Source organism: Hemicordylus capensis, chromosome 2 (assembly GCF_027244095.1).
Source record: "Hemicordylus capensis ecotype Gifberg chromosome 2, rHemCap1.1.pri, whole genome shotgun sequence".
Classification (NCBI taxonomy): domain Eukaryota; kingdom Metazoa; phylum Chordata; class Lepidosauria; order Squamata; family Cordylidae; genus Hemicordylus; species Hemicordylus capensis.
Genome location: NC_069658.1, coordinates 315,305,978 through 315,322,193, shown reverse-complemented (window position 1 = coordinate 315,322,193; position 16,216 = coordinate 315,305,978). Strand labels below are relative to the sequence as shown.

The following is a 16,216-nucleotide window of genomic DNA, read 5'->3' as shown; positions in this document are numbered from 1 at the left end:
TGCAGGAACCTAACTCCCCAATCTGCATTCACTTTAATGCTCGGTTATTCACTGATTCGCTATCCGTGCCCCCGCCCCCATGAAACGCAATGTCCCATGTATAACAGGATTCCCCTGTACATTATTTCCAAAATATATAAAACAGAGATTAATCTAGGTCTTTTAACTGTATATTTGATTATCTCAAATATAGATGAAATCTTTTTCCCCCTCTTCCCATGGAGTGGGTGGGAAGATCAATATAACTGTATGTCTTTCAGTTCCTTCTGCTACAAACAGATGTAGATAACTGCTCATTCTAAATTTGAAGGAGGCAAAAGAATAACCGTAAATCCACTTTTAAAAAAAGATTGAGATTAAAATTTCAAACTATTCAGAACACAGGATTATCTTTCTCTTTCTCTCTGTCTTCTTTTAAAAAGCGGTTATGCTGTTGCTAGCAGTAGTGATGACCGAATGAATGAGCCTCCCACCTCTCTTGGTCTTGTGCCTCACCAGGTTAGTAAACCAGGAATAAATACAGTTGTGTGTGTTGTTTTTCTCTTCTAATTTGTTAATTTTCTAGTTTAGTACCTTACAAATATTCCTAGGTGTTATGTGATATAACAAAATTCAGTACTACTACTACTATTTATACACCCCTTTTCAACAAGAAAAAGTTCTTAAAGCATTCTTTACATAGAAAAAAGAATAAAAATAAGATGGTTCCCTGTTCTTATAGGGCTTGCAGTCTAAAAAGAAACAAAAGGTAGAAGCTGCTGTAGGGATGTTGTGCTGGGACAGAATAGTAAGCAGAGTTATGAATACAACAGGAATTGCTGTTGAAAAAACTGTCTCAAGTATTTATTATCTTTATCCAGATGCAAAACTGACAGATGGGTCAATAAGAACTAGAGTAGTAAAAACCAACCAATAAGTTGGTTGCAGTTAGTTTAGTTGAAATATTTTCATTGAGGGCCACCCACCTTGTTAGCTGTTTCTCAGTGTTTGAATTCTGAATGGCATGAACTGAAATCCTATAGCAAGAGGCAGTGAATATAAATTGTAGTTAAACAGGTGTTGTGTAGTTAGTGAGGTTCATATGTAGGGCCAACCTTTGGTGAAATGGCAACCCAGGCATCCAGGTACCTCCTACAGTTCCAGCTTCCTGCTGTTTGCTGCTAGAGGCAAATGGCAACATGCAGCCCTATCCTTAAGAACAGCCCTGCTGGATCTGGCCCAAGGCCCATCTAGTCCAGCATCCTGTTTCACACAGTGGCTCACCAGATGCCACTGGAAGCCTTCAGGCAGGAGTTGAGGGCATGCTCTCTCTCCTGCTGTTCCTCCTCTGCAACTGGTACTCAGAGGTATCCTTCCTCTGAGGCTGGAGGTGGCCTATAGCCACCAGACTAGTAGCTGTTAATAGACCTCTCCTCCATGAAGTTATCCGAACCCCTCTTAAAGCCATCTAAACTAATAGCTAAGACCAAGGAATTGCAGCAGAGAATTCCGCAAGTTGATTTTGCGTTGTGTGAAAAAGTTCTTCTGTTTGTTGGACCTAAATTTCTTGGCAATCAGTTTCATGGGACCCCTAGTTCTAGTGTTATGTAAGAGGGAGAAAAATTTCTCTCTATCCACTTTCTCCACACCATGCATACTTTTATAGACCTCTATCATGTCTCCCTGCAGTCGTATTTTTTTCTAAACCGAAAAGCCCCAGGTGTTGTAGCCTTGCCTCATAAGGAAGGTGCTCTAGGAAGGTCCCTGTTGCTGGCTCTTTCCCACCCCTGTGCAGCAGCCAACACTAATGTTGCCTCGTCCAACCCCTAGTTCCTGTTCCCAAGTGCACCCTTTTCCTCTGCTACCCTCAGCTGTTTACACAGTATGCTCTGTGGGTGACAGTGCGGAGTACGTATGTGGCTGCTGAGGCTTTCTTTTTCTGGCTGGGACATGGTTGAGCAAACTGCGGTGGCTCCTCTCTTTCTCCTGCTGGCTCCTCTTTTCTCCAGGCATCATACTCGTCCATGCTTAAAGGGGAAGAGAGCCAGTGGGAGAAAAAGAGGGCATGGAGGAGAGCTGCTCCCAATTCTGGCTTAATAGCACAGCGGCCAGCAATGGGAAGCCCAGGCACCAGTCCCCAAGTGCCAAGCGTCATCTCATGGGCACACCATGCAAGCAGCCAGCAGTGACACGCCCTGCAAGGAAAAAGAAGATAGTGCCTGGGTGGGAAGTTGGAGCAGGGCTAGCAAGGAGGTGAGGCAGCATCAGCACTGGCTCCTCTCTGGGGGCTGGGTGGATCCAGCAGTGGGGGCAGAACAGCTTGTTTGTTTAACATAGTTATGTCCTGCACAAAACAAGTCTCTGGGCAGCTTACAATAAAATACAAATTACATGCATGGCAGCCATTTGCAAGGTGGTGCTGACCATGCAAATGGCTGCCATGCGTGCTCAGAGGCCAGAAGAGTGCCATTTTGGGATCCAAAATGGTTGTGACGGATGAGCCAGTGTATGCTTCATCTAAAGAAGAAGCCTACACTCCACTTAAGCCTGAAGAAGGTGCTTTGTAGTTGCCTAGGTGGAGATCGCCCCCTCGACGGCATCAAGAACATCTCATCTTATCAACAGGATCTTCATTGGGAAAATTGAGATCATTATCGAGGATTGTGGTGACTCCTTGCACCCTGGAGTTGGATCAGGAGGTTGCTGCTCTCCTGGAAAAGGACACGATCGAAAAAGTCTCTGACCCTGACAGCCCTGGGTTCTACTCCCGATATTTCCTTGTGCCAAAGCTGGACGGCTATCAGGTCTCCCTATACTAGACTTGCAGGCTCTGAACAGACATTTGGTCTACAAAAGGTTCTGAATGCTTTCGGTACCAACCATCATGACCATCCTGGACAGGAACATTTGGATGGTCTCACTGGACCTAAAGGATCCATACTATCATGTTTCAATATGCCCTCAACATCGGCGCTTCCTGCAGTTCCAGATAGGAGGGATCACCTATCAATTCAAGGCCTTGCCATTTGGTCTAACGACTGCACCAAGGTCTTTGCGAAATATCTGGCCCTGGTGGTGGCGTTTCTGCAGGAGCAAGGTTTACAGGTGCTGCCATAACTAGATGATTGGCTAATTGTGGCGAACACCAGATGGGCAGTTCTGGACGCCCTTGAGATTGTGATCGATACCCTGCAGGAGTAGGGCTTCCAGATAAACTTCAAAAAATCTCAACTGGAACCTACTCATCAAATTTAGTTCATTAGGCTGATATTTGACACGGCCTTGGAGAAGGTCTTCCTCCCGATGGGCAGCATTGTAACTCTCCAGAGACTAGCTGTGGCTTTCCTAGCTGGGGGCCCACAGACCATGCATTCCGTACAACGCGTGCTGGGCCACATGGCATCAAGTACATACGTTCTACCTCAAGCACGTCATTCAAAGATGGTTTTTGGACATGTTTGATCCTCTTCGGGATCCAGGCCATCTAGAATGCTCATCTCCTCCTTGGATACGAGCGGCGGTGCAGTGGTGGACCGAGTTTCAGCACCTAAGTGTTGGTACTCCTTTTCAAACACCTCCAGCCAGCAGGATTGTTACGACAGATGCGTCAGAGCTTGGCTGGGGAGCTCACCTGGTTTCATCTGAGTGGACATTGGTCCCCCTTGGAGCAGACTCGGCACATCAATTATTTGGAGCTGTTGGCCATTTTCAATGCTCTCAAAGGCTTCCTGCCCCTGCTGGGGGGTTGTTTGGTGCTGATACAGATAGACAATATGATGGCAAAAGCCTATATCAGTCGCCAGGGCAGCACGTCCTCGAGGAGCCGTCTGGCTCAGGACCTGTGGTATTGGTGCCTGGCACATGGGGTATCGCCTCAGGCAGTCCATATCCAAGGTGTGCTGAATGTTCAGGCAGACACTCTGAGCAGGATGACTGTGGTCTCCCGTGAGTGGAAGCTACATCAGGGTGTTCTGAGGGACATATTTGTGAATTGGGGGGTTCCAACTCTAGACCTGTTTGCTTCCCAGGACAATACACAATGTGCCCTGTACTGCTCCAGGAGAGGGTGAGGGTTCTCTGGGAGATGGCTTTGTCTGGTCTTGGACAGGCCCTCTTCTATATGTGTTTTCTCAGTTTCCTTTCATTCCGAAGGTCTTGCGCAATCTGAGGGTGGATTGGGCCAGGGCAATCCTGATAGCCCTGTGGTGGCCCAGGAGGCCTTGGTTTCTGACCCTGAAGCGCATGGTGCTGAACTGGAGACGTCTACCTGTCCTGCCGAACCTGTTGTCTCAGGAACAGGGAGGGGTGCTACACCCGGATGTTCAGTCCCTCCACTTGAGTGCATGGCGGGTCCTGCTGACTTCCCCTTGAGACTGAAAGAGGTGTTGGTGGCTGCTAGGAAGCAATCCATGAGGAAGTTGTATGAGTACAAATGGACTCATTTCATGACCTTTGCTTCCCTGAATGGGTTTGATGCACTTAATCCATCTGTACAAGACATTTGTATCTATCTGTTATCTCTTAAGGAGTCTGGGTTGAAACTTGCATCCTTTAAGGTATATTTGGCTGCCACTGTGGCACGTTCTCCCTCTGACTGGCCTTCTCGGTTTAAAAGTCTGGTGGTTAAAGGTTTCCTGAAGGGTCTGACACACTTTTTCCTGGACAATCTGGTCATGTCACCGGCCAGGGACCTATCAGTGGTATTGACTGGTCTTCTATGGCCGCCCTTTGATCCTTTGGCTTCTATTGACCCTCATCTCTTCACCTGGAAGGTTGCCTTTTTGGTGGCCATTACCTCCGCCAGGAGGGTGAGTGAGTTGAGGGTCCTGAGGGCCGACCCACCGTACCTATAGTTCCATAAAGACAAGGTCGTATTCAGGATGGATGTCAAATTCTTACCCAAGGTGGTATCCATGTTTCACCACTCGTCCCCACTCACTGTACCCGTGTTCTTTCCAAATCCTTCATCGGATGTGGAGAAACGACTACACCGTTTAGATGTTCGAAGGGCCTTGTCCTTCTACATTCAGAGATCTGTTGAGTGGAGGAAGTCTCCCTCCTTGTTTGTTCTATACAATGGGCCACGTAAAGAGCTCCAAGTCTCGGCCCAATCTGTGTCCAGATGGATAGTCTCCACTGATGAACTTTGTTATCAGTTGGCCCATAAGCAGTTGCCTGCTACTGTGAAGGCACACTCTGTTAGGTCTGTGGCGGCCTCTGTGGCCTTTGATCATGAGGTCCTGTTGGACACTATATGTCAGGCACCTACTTGGGCTTCACCCCATTCATTCATTCAGCATTATGCTATTGATGTTAGAGCGCTTAATGATGCTGTATTTGGCAGGAGTGTCCTGCAGTCTATTTTCAGTTGATTTTGCTTGTCCTGAAATTCTTTCTGGCTGTTTACATGTTGCCTCTGTTTCTTCCCTCCTTGGGTGCTTGCTTGTTATGCACCCATATGTGTAGAAGACAGAGACCATGTCAAAGAACTACAAGTTACTCACCTGTAATGTTGGTTCTTGTAGTGGTCATCTGTACTGCTACACATCCTCCTGTCTTCCCCACAGAGTTTGCTGAAGCTGGACTCTGTGACTGAGGGGATGAGGAGTGGCGCAGCCACATATAGCGGCTAGTGGCAGGGTTTCCACTCAAAGCAGGCTAAATCGAGTTTGTTAGATTCCGATGAAGTCTCTGTGTAGGCGCATAGCCCATATGTGTAGAAGTACAGATGACCACTAGAAGAACCAACATTACAGGTGAGTAATCTTTAGATTCTGTTCCGAGCTCAGAACACTTGAAAAGACCCATTTTGAGTTTGAACGTTCTGAGCTCAGAACATTTTGTACATCCCTGCCTGCTATAGCTTGTATCGGACTAAACAGAAGTTACGCGCACATGCACACATTGACATGGGTTTCCCAGAACTCTTCTTCCATTCTGAAAGTAGGCTAAAAATTTAGAGGATGACTTGTGGGGGGTTGTAGCCAGTGTTCTCGCTAATTTTTTTTCATCTGTGTGCGGAATGAATTTCGTTCTGAGTGGCAGTATCAAGGAAGTGTGCGCGCACATGCATTTAGAGTGGGGCCTTCCTGATTCAATGTGAGTAGGATCTAAAATTAACTGAGCGGAAATCAGAAAATGTGTGAGCACACATACATGCACGCGCCTTAGAGGGAACAGTGGTTGTAGCCATAGATGGTTTCTGCCTCTTGGTTGTCCTTGGAGTTGTTCTGTTGCTTGATAGCAGTACTACAAGTTTTAAAGGCTACCCCTTTACTCTTTTAAAAAGGGAATGGGTTGAGATTAGTCAAGGTGCTTTCCCCCTTTTATAAACTAAATTGTACAGAGTGGACAGAAATGTTCAGCTTCGTTTGCAAGAGTTCACTTGTGCAAGAATACTTAGCTGTGTTGCAAAATGTCATCTTATACGGTTGGTTTCTTTTCCCCTTGAGTATCAACAAATGATTTCCTGCTGGCTAAGGAAATGTAATAGTATCCCTGTTATATTTGTGTATAGCATGTCCATTTAGAATTAAGAGGAAGAGCTTTCTTCAGTCCAGAATTCTTTGTTTTTCTTGCTTCTCTGAATTAGGAAGAACCTACATTGTGTACCATAACCTAATTAACTTCATCTTTTCCCCTACCCTCCCTTTTTCTAGCTATATTTTTTCTGGTTTTTTTTTAAGGACTTCTTGCTGTACACCAGTCTTTTCACAATCTGAATACTCAGCAAGTTGCCAGTTCAAATTGGGAACACACACAAAATACAAATTCAAAATTAGTATTTTACACATTAAACTACTTTACACATGTGCACTAAAAATAGTGAATTTTTGCTTTCTTCTAGAGTATAATTTCCATAAGACAAGGCTAGAAAGTTAGATTTCCTGTATCTGTGGCAGCATGAACAGGTGCCATAGAGTGGCTGGTTTCTGTGCTCCAATGCCTCCTAGCCGAGTGCAAATGTCATGTGCTGATCTGTTAGCTGTGGTAAAAAGAATGAGGTGACTATAATGTGCTCCCTCTCCTTTCCTGAGCAAATATCCCCTCCCCACCCCTTGTTAGCACTAACACTGGTAGAGTGTTGAATACATCTGCACAAGCATGAACTATGATAGATGTTCAGACTGGAAATAGCAGGTGAACTACTACCAAAAATACTTGGTGTAACACAGTAGCTCACGACAAGTTTCCATATTGGATTAACTGTTTTGCACAGGTGTGATTAATAAAAACTATATTCATATGCTTTAGCGATATTACTGTTTTGGCAATGAGAATGAAAAGCACAACTGCTTCCCACTGCTGCATCCAGCTAGTGTGGGGAGCAGAGTTGTGCGCCCGGCCCTTGAGACTGGTGGTGGGGGCCACCATTTGGGCTCCCTTGGCATGTGACATGTGCCAACCAATGGGAGCAGGGGAGTGGTTGCATAAGCAGCTGGCTCCCTTCTGTTCGCTCTCAATTGCTCTGGGGGCAAACCTCAGTTGCTCTCTGGCAAGGTGACAGTTGCGGACGAACTGGCTACACCAAGGCAATGATTGTGGCAGTTGGGCTCAGAAGAGTCCCCACCTACTTAAAAGGTGATATACTGTTAAGTATATCACCAGGTTAACCACCCCTCCCCCACCTCTTTAATCTTGCGGAATACCTGGTTTAGTAGGGAATACCTTTCTGTCCATACAAAGTAACTTTTCCTAGGTTGTGTTTTTTCTCTCTCCAATAAAAAGTTCTTGTTTTACAATTTTCTTTAAACATAGCAATTTGGAAAGTAGTTTTGGGAGGAATAACAACTCATTATCTGGCTCTGACTGAGCAGTACTGTTTTGTCAATGGCAACCCCTCCTGGTTGTAGTAGTTGCTCGTTCTTCTATCCTGTGTACCTTTAACAGGATGGTGTGAGGGACAGCCATTCAACATGCACATCTTTCTCTCCGTATCTTTCTGCTAGCTTCATCTCATTTTAGTACTCAGAGGTATAGGGAAAATTCTCAGTACCTTTCCCACAACATCAAGCTAGTCTGCTGTCTCTCTTTTTTGTTCCATTTCTTCACTCAGCAGCATCTAGGTCATTTGATTGCTGCTTCAAATGTTTATGCCCAAATGTGGGGTGCTCCACTCAAAATATTTTGTGTGAGTGTATACTAAATAAATAAAACAAAATTAGTAGCAGAGTTAAAATTCTCTCCCCCCCTCCCCTCCTATCTATATCTATATCTATATCTATATCTATATCTATATCTATATCTATATCTATATATACATATATATATACACACACACACTAACGTTAACGATTTTGTGTTGTGTTTAACCTTGATAGTTGCAGTGTCACACATTCTTTAAGTTAAGCTGTCACCTATAATACAGATTCAGATAAGGAATTCTGTACCCTTAGTTTATAATAGCCCCCACCTTTTTTCACTTTATGAGAGAAACATATGCAGCATTTTCCAATGAGAGGTGTGTCCTACCTTCTGTTGGTGTGACCTGCTTTAAAGAATGGTTGCAATTTAATTTGAAGAAGCTGTAAACTGGGAACATTAGCTCTAATTTAAAGGCTACAATTCTGTCCACACGTGTGATTGATCTATGGGCAAGTTGAGTAAAACTTATCCTTAGTGTTCCCCAGCTGTATATGATTGGGAGTGTTGCTGTAAGTTGCTGCTGCTTATAAGTACTTTATACAGTTACATTTTCTAAGTCATACAGACATTAGAGACATAAACTTCAACTTGAATCGGTAACAAATCATTTTTTTCTGAAATGCTAGTGACAGGTTTTTGAAAACTGTCAAGATGTCCATCAGAAAATGCAATGTTGCAACAATCTGGTATCTTTTCAGTGTCGTCAGAATTCCCTTGGCTTTACTTGACTCTGTGTTACTGCCAGAGGAAACGTTTTCCAGATGTGTTATCAGGCAACTCCAGTCAGTCAGAACTGGCCTTATAATGCTTACTTTGCTTGCAACCCATCTGACAATGTGGAGTTTCTATAACTAAGAGTTTGGCAGTAAAAGCTGCTGCTACTGTCCCTAGTTCATGATTTCTTTTGGAAGAATTATTGTAGAATTTGAGTAGTGATATCGGAACACTGATGCGATATCTTAATTCGGCACATCCCTATCCTCCATTGCTGCCTGCCTCCTCACTAGGCTTCGGGCTGGAGCTGAGCCGAGCAGTCCCATCCCTCACCTCATCTTTATGCTTGTGAGCTCTCCACGTGCACTGAAGAAGAGGGAAGCGCAAACTTAAAGACGAGGTGAGGGATGGGACCGCTTGGCTCAGTTGGCTCTGCTCCAGCCCCAAATCCAGCAAGGAGGCAAGCAGCAACAGAGGATAGGGATGTGCCAAAACGTGATCTGTGCATCTGAATTGTGGGCACATCCCTTTAAAAATGAGGGCTTACACAGCCCCTTTAAAGAGGAGAGCAGATCCATACCTGTGTGGAGGCCATGTGTGTGTTGGCATTGTGCAGCGCCAGCTGGGAGACGCCTTGCCAGTGTGTGGGCATAGTTGGGGGGAGCACAATGGAGACCATCGGAGAATGAACATGTATGGACCTGCTCTCCTCCTCTTTAAAGGGGCGCGCCTGTGATTCGGATGCCTGAACCACATTTCGGCACATCCCTAGCAGAAGAGCCGCTTGTGGCAGCACCTGATTTTTTTTTCACTCATCAGATGAGTATACAAGTGGATTTCCTGAGCCCTGAGCATTACACAGCAGGAAGAGCCCTGCAGCAGAGGGAGAGACCACCTGCTTCCCAGACAGCCCCCAGGGTGAGAGACTGGTGTTGGCTATCTGTTGCTGCTGTTGAATGCCTGCCTGCAGAAGGGGGAGAGGGTGAGACCATCTGCCAACCCCCTGCCTGACCTCTGTGGGACCGTGGCCTCTGGCTGTGGCTGCTCTGCAGGATCGAGGCCCAGGAGTGACTCAGCAGTCCCTGCTTTCCATCTGACCAGGGTGGTTATCTCTGGGCCTATAAAGGGACATTGCATGTGGTGGTGGGCCCGCCAGGGGCAACACCAAAGGCGGTCACCCCTTTGGGGGACAGTGAGGGCAAGGGCCAGGTTTCCTGACCCAAGAATATCCATGTGGGTAGGTATTTAATGTGGCTTCTATTTTAATTAGTCCTGGATGATTTTGTTTAAATTCTGTTTATAAATGTGTCTGGGCTTATCCGGAGATGGGGAGACCGGGAGCGTATCTACTGATCATGGGGCGGCTATTCTGGTGATGGTGAGGAGCAGAAGAAGTAATGTTGGCAGGTCAGCGGGCCATCACAGGGGAAAGGGATTTGGAAACCAAATAATTGTTTCCCCTTCCAGCTGTCCTGCCAGCTCTTTGACCTTGGGGAGCAGTGCCAACCATCCTTGGAACCTCAGCTTGCTTCTTTGTAATGCCAGGTTGGTCCAGAACAAATCAGAAAACATCCATGATTTAATTCTGGATGAAGGCGCCAACCTGGTACATATTACAGAGACCTGGCTGGGGGCCCAGTGTGGTCCCAGCTTCTCCCTCCAAGGTACTCTGTTGAGGAGCGGGTGAGGGACCATGGGTGGGGAGTTGGAGTGGCTGTGGTCTATAAGAATAGCCTTTCCCTTACCAGAATCCCTGTTAAAGTGTCATACCATATCGAATGTGTGCACTTAAATTTGGGGGCCAGGGATAGACTGGGACTTTTGTTGGTGTACTGATCACCCCGCTGCTCAGCAGAGTCCCTAAGTGAGCTGACAGACATGGTCTTGCCTTGGTGTTGGAGTCCCCCAGGCTTGTGGTGCTGGGAGACTTTGATGTTCATTTTTGGACCAATTTGTCTGGGGCAGCTCAGGAGTTCATAGCGGCCATGACAACTATGGGCATATCTCAAGTGGTCTTGGGACCGATGCACATTGCTGGTGACACGCTTGTTGGTCTTTCACTTTGATCAGGGTGGTGTTTCGTGGGTGGGGAATCCTGTGATTTCCCCATTGTCATGGACGGACCACCATCTGGTTAAGGTTGGACTCACAGTCACTTCCCACCTCCTCAGGGTTGAAGGGCCTATTAGGATGGTTTGTCTGAGAAAGTTATTAGATCCCATAAGATTTCAAGAAGCCTTGGAGGGATTTAGTGTTGGCTCTGCTGGTGATCCTGTTGATGCCCTGGTGGAGAATTGGAATTCACCAGGGCAATATACATGATTGCTCCTAAGCATCTTCTCCGACCCTCTTCAAAACTGGCTTCAAAACTTGGTATCCTGAAGAACTACGGGGGCTGAAGTGGCAAGGTAGGAACATAGGAAACTGCCATATACTGAGTCAGAACATTGGTCTATTCTAGCTCAGTATTGTCTTCACAGACTGGCAGCGGCTTCTCCAAGGTTGCAGGCAGGAATCTCTCTTAGCCCTATCTTGGAGAAGCCAGGGAGGGAACCTGAAACCTTCTGCTCTTCCCAGAGCGGCTTCATCCCCTGAGGGGAATATCTTACAGTACTCACACATCAAGTCTCCCATTCATATGCAACCAGGGTGGAACCTGCTTAGCTAAGGGGACAAGTCATGCTTGCTACCACAAGACCAGCTCTCCTCTCCCAGGTAGACAACTGGAGCACAAGTGGAGAAAGATTCAGCTCAAATCTGACAGATTGCAACATAGAGCTCATTTGAAGATCTATGCTCAGGCAGTAGGTGCGGCAAAGAAGTAATTTTTTTCTGCCTGTATTGCATTTGCAAGTTCACGTCCGGCGGAGTTGTCCAGGGTTGTGAGAGGTCTAGTATGTGCCCCTCCTCCCTTGAATCAGAATCTGGAACCATCCATTACCCGCTGTGATGTGTTTAACGAATTCTTTGTGGGGAAAATCTCTCATAATTGGGCCGACTTAGACTCCATCTCCACAATTACTTCAGTGTCTGATGTGGAGGTGTCCAGCAACTCCTCTTGTGTGATTAGGTTGGATTAGTTCCAGTTTGTGACTCCTGAGGATGTGAACAAGCTAATTGGAACGATGCAGCCTACCACCTGTTCTCTTGACTCTTGCCCGACATGGCTACTACTATCAGTATTGGAAGGGGGGTTGTTGTAGAAGGCCCAGTAGAGATTATAAATGCATCTCTGAGGGAAGGCAGGATGCCTCTTTGTCTTAAGGAGACAATTATTAGACTGCCTCTGAAGAAGCCTACCCTGGATCCCACAGAGTTGAGCAACTACAGGCCTGTCTCCAACCTTCCGTGACTGGGCAAGAGGGTGTTGGCTTCCCAGCTCCAGACAGTCTTGGAGGAAACTGATTATCTTAACCATTTCAAACTGGCTTTCGGGAGGGCTATGGGATGGAGACTGCCTTGTTCGGCATGATGGATGATCTTCAGTTGGGAATTTACAGAGGGCGTGCGATTCTGTTGGTCCTTTTGGACCTCTTGGCGGCTTTCGATACTATCAACCATAGTATCCTTCTGGAGCATTTGAGGGGGTTGGGAGTAGGAGGCACTGCTTTGCAGTGGTTCCGCTCCTACCTCTCAGGCAGGTTCCAGTCTTCCAGATGGTGTCGTTTGGAGACTGCTCTTCTTCCAAATCTGATCTTTTGTATGGTGTGCTTCCGGGCTCTATATTGTCTCCAATGTTGTTTAACATCTACATGAAACCGCTGGGAGAGACCATCAGGAGATTTGGTGCTGGGTGCTATCAGTATGCTGATGACACCCAAATCTATTTCTCCATGTCAGCATCATCAGGAGAGGGCATAACCTCCCTAAATGCCTGCCTGGAGTTGGTGATGGGCTGGATGAGGAATAACAAACTAAGACTGAATCCAGATAAGATGGAGGCACTCATTGTGCGGGGTTGAAACTCGGGAGATGAGTTGAATGAATGAATGAATCAATTTATTACAACCATAGGCCATACAGAGAACATACAAAAATTAAAACAAGATTAAAAGCAAAATATACCAGCAGTAATATAATACATGATTATCATGACAAAACAAAAGCTCCTAAAAATTAGATCTTAAACAGGATCTTAATCTAATAGCGACATAGAAGAATTTCGCCACCACCTTGGTAATCTCATTATCTTGATCCTCAAGACAAAAATTCAAATAAAAGGGGTCAGCTCTTCCGGGGAATTGCTCTAATAGAGGGAATATGAGTTCTTTCCTGGTATCAGAGTACAGGGAGCAATATAGCAGCACATGCGAAACTGTTTCAGGGAGGCCTGCACCACAAGGGCATAGGCCAAAATCTGACGATCCCTTGTTAAATCTTTTTTCCAAAAGGGCTGAAGGCAACACATTCATACGGGCCCTAGTGAAAGCTATCCTAAGCTTTAAAAAGTGTAGGGAAGCGAAATATTTAGCACCTCTATTCCCCGAAGGGGGCATGATACCAAAAAATAGAGGAGAGCAGGTCCTATTTCCCCTAGAAACAAGATTCTGGAGCTCAGTGTCATGAAGGCATTGTATAAGTGTAACCTTCACCTTCTCATTTCCCATGAGTAAAACTTCAGAGGGAGATAGACCCATTTGCAATATTTTGTTGTTAACATATGACAGCCAAGGGCTAGGAAAGGAGTCTCTCCATAGAAACAAAAAATAGGAGGGCTCCTGAATATCCAAGCAAAGTTTAATCCATCTGGTGAAAGTAAGTTCCCATGCTTTAAAAAAAATAAAAAATAGTAAGGGATCCAGATTCCAAACCTAATGCTGAGTAAGGTACACATCCTGGGTACCCCAAAGATAGCCCTAAGAAATAATGACTGAATCGTTTCCAGGGAGATGAGTTTGATCTGCCTGTTCTGGATGGGGTCACACTTCCCCAGAAGGAACAGGTATGCAGTCTAGGGGTGCTTCTGGATCCAAGTCTCTCCCTGGTGTCCCAGGTCGAGGCAGTGGCCAGAAGTGCCTTCTATCAGCTTTGGCTGATACGCCAGTTGCGTCCATTTCTTGAGATAAACAGCCTCAGAACAGTAGTATATCTGCTGGTAACCTCCAGACTGGATTACTGCAATGCGCTCTATGTGGGGCTGCCTTTGTATGTAGTCCAGAAACTACAGTTGGTCCAGAATGCGGCAGTCATGTTGGTCTCTGGGTCATCTCAGAGAGACCATATTACTCCCATATTGAAGGAGTTACACTGGCTGCCAATATGTTTCCGGGCAAAATACAAGGTGTTGGTTATCCTATATAATAAAAGCCTAAGGTTTTATTCTTGCTAAAATATTTAACTTATCCCTGAAATCAGGCTCTGTACCAGAGGACTGGAGAGTGGCAAATGTAACACCGATTTTCAAAAAGGGATCCAGGGGAGATCCGGGAAATTACAGGCCAGTTAGCCTAACATCCGTTCCAGGCAAATTGATGGAAAGCATCCTCAAGGATAAAATTGTAAAGCACCTAGAAGAACAGGCCCTGCTCGGAGTGAGCCAGCATGGCTTCCGCAAAGGTAAATCTTGCCTCACCAACCTTTTGGACTTCTTTGAGAGTGTCAACAAGTGTGTGGATCAAGGTGATCCAGTTGACATAGTCTACCTGGACTTCCAAAAAGCTTTTGACAAAGTTCCTCATCAAAGGCTCCTGAGGAAACTTAGCTGTCATGGGATAAAGGGACAAGTACATGTGTGGATTGCTAACTGGTTGAAAGACAGAAAACAGAGGGTAGGTATAAATGGAGAGTTTTCACAATGGAGGGAAGTAAGAAGTGGGGTCCCCCAGGGATCTGTACTGGGATCGGTGCTTTTTAATGTATTCATAAATGATCTAGAAGCAGGGGTAACAAGCGACGTGGCCAGATTTGCAGATGATACCAAACTCTTCCGGGTAGTGAAATCTCAAATGGATTGTGAGCAGCTCCAAAAGGATCTCTCCAACCTGGGGGAGTGGGCGACAAAATGGCAAATGCAGTTCAGTGTTAGCAAGTGTAAAGTGATGCACATTGGGACGAAAAACCCCAACTTCAAGTATATGCTGATGGGATCCGAGCTGTCGGTGACGGACCAGGAGAGGGATCTTGGGGTTGTGGTTGACAGCTCGTTGAAAGTGTCGACTCAATGTGCGGCAGCTGTGAAAAAGGCCAATTCCATGCTAGGGATCATTAGGAAGGGGATTGAAAATAAAACAGCTAACATTATAATGCCCTTATACAAAACTATGGTGCGACCACACTTGGAGTACTGCGTACAGTTCTGGTCACCACATCTTAAAAAGGACATTGTTGAACTGGAGAAGGTACAGAAAAGGGCAACCAAGATGATCAGGGGACTAGAGCACCTTTCCTATGAGGCAAGACTACAACACCTGAGGCTTTTTAGTTTAGAAAAAAGACGACTGCGGGGAGACATGATAGAGGTCTATAAAATCATGCATGGTGTGGAGAAAGTGGAGAGAGAGAGATTCTTTTCCCTCTCACACAACACTAGAACCAGGGGTCACTCCATGAAATTGATTGCCAGAAGGTCTAGGACCAACAAACGGAAGTACTTTTTCACACAACGCGTGATCCACTTGTGGAACTCTCTGCCACAGGACATGGTGACAGCCAACAACCTGGATGGCTTTAAGAGGGGTTTGGATGACTTCATGGAGCAGAGGTCTATCAATGGCTACTAGTCGGAGGGCTGTAGGCCACCTCCTGCCTCAAGGGCAGGGTGCCTCTGAGTACCAGTTGCAGGGGAGTAATGGCAGGTGAGAGGGCATGCCCTCAACTCCTGACTGTAGGCTCCCAATGGCATCTGGTGGGCCACTGTGCGAAACAGGATGCTGGACTAGATGGGCCTTGGGCCTGATCCAGCAGGGCTGTTATGTTATATTATGTTCTTAAGGTACCTGCGTCCGTGTCTCTGGCGGGTGTTCTGCGCATGCATGGCGCGCGCGCTGCTCCACTGGTGAGGAGGCCACTCGGATCCCCGGCGGCAGGGCTTAAGAGCCTGCCGCCGCCGCTACAGCCCCCAAGAGCAGCCGCTCGGATTGGGCCGCGTCTGTGGCGCCGCCCGGAGCAGCCACTCCGGTGGTGTGGAGGCCGCTCGCCACCCTGGATCCCCGGCGGCAGGGCTTAAGAGCCCTCTGCCGCCACTACAGCCCCCGGGAGCGGCGCTCGATTATGCCGCGTCCGCGGCGCCGCTGAGGGAGGCCGCACCCACAGCCTCTAAGCAGGGGGCCGCTCTTGATTCTCGGCGGGGGGGCTTAAGAGTCCGCCGCCGCCGCTACAGCCCCCAGCGCAGCCGCTCCTATTAGGCCTGGCCATGTGCTCCTGACCGGCCTAGGAGCTG

At 46.7% G+C, this 16,216-nt stretch overlaps 1 protein-coding gene across 4 annotated transcripts in view; it reads left to right on the top strand.

Annotated features, from left to right (window-relative positions):
• ATG7 (autophagy related 7) overlaps window positions 1–16,216 on the top strand; it is a 145,018-nt gene that overhangs the window by 30,107 nt on the left and 98,695 nt on the right. For 2 of the 4 annotated variants that reach the window (XM_053297918.1, XM_053297916.1), the window contains exons 15-16: window positions 423–498; window positions 9,658–9,756. In XM_053297918.1, the coding sequence (XP_053153893.1) occupies window positions 423–498; window positions 9,658–9,756 (175 nt within the window). The remainder of the gene's footprint in view (window positions 1–422; window positions 499–9,657; window positions 9,757–16,216) is intronic. The other 2 variants (XM_053297919.1, XM_053297917.1) reach the window with 1 other exon arrangement.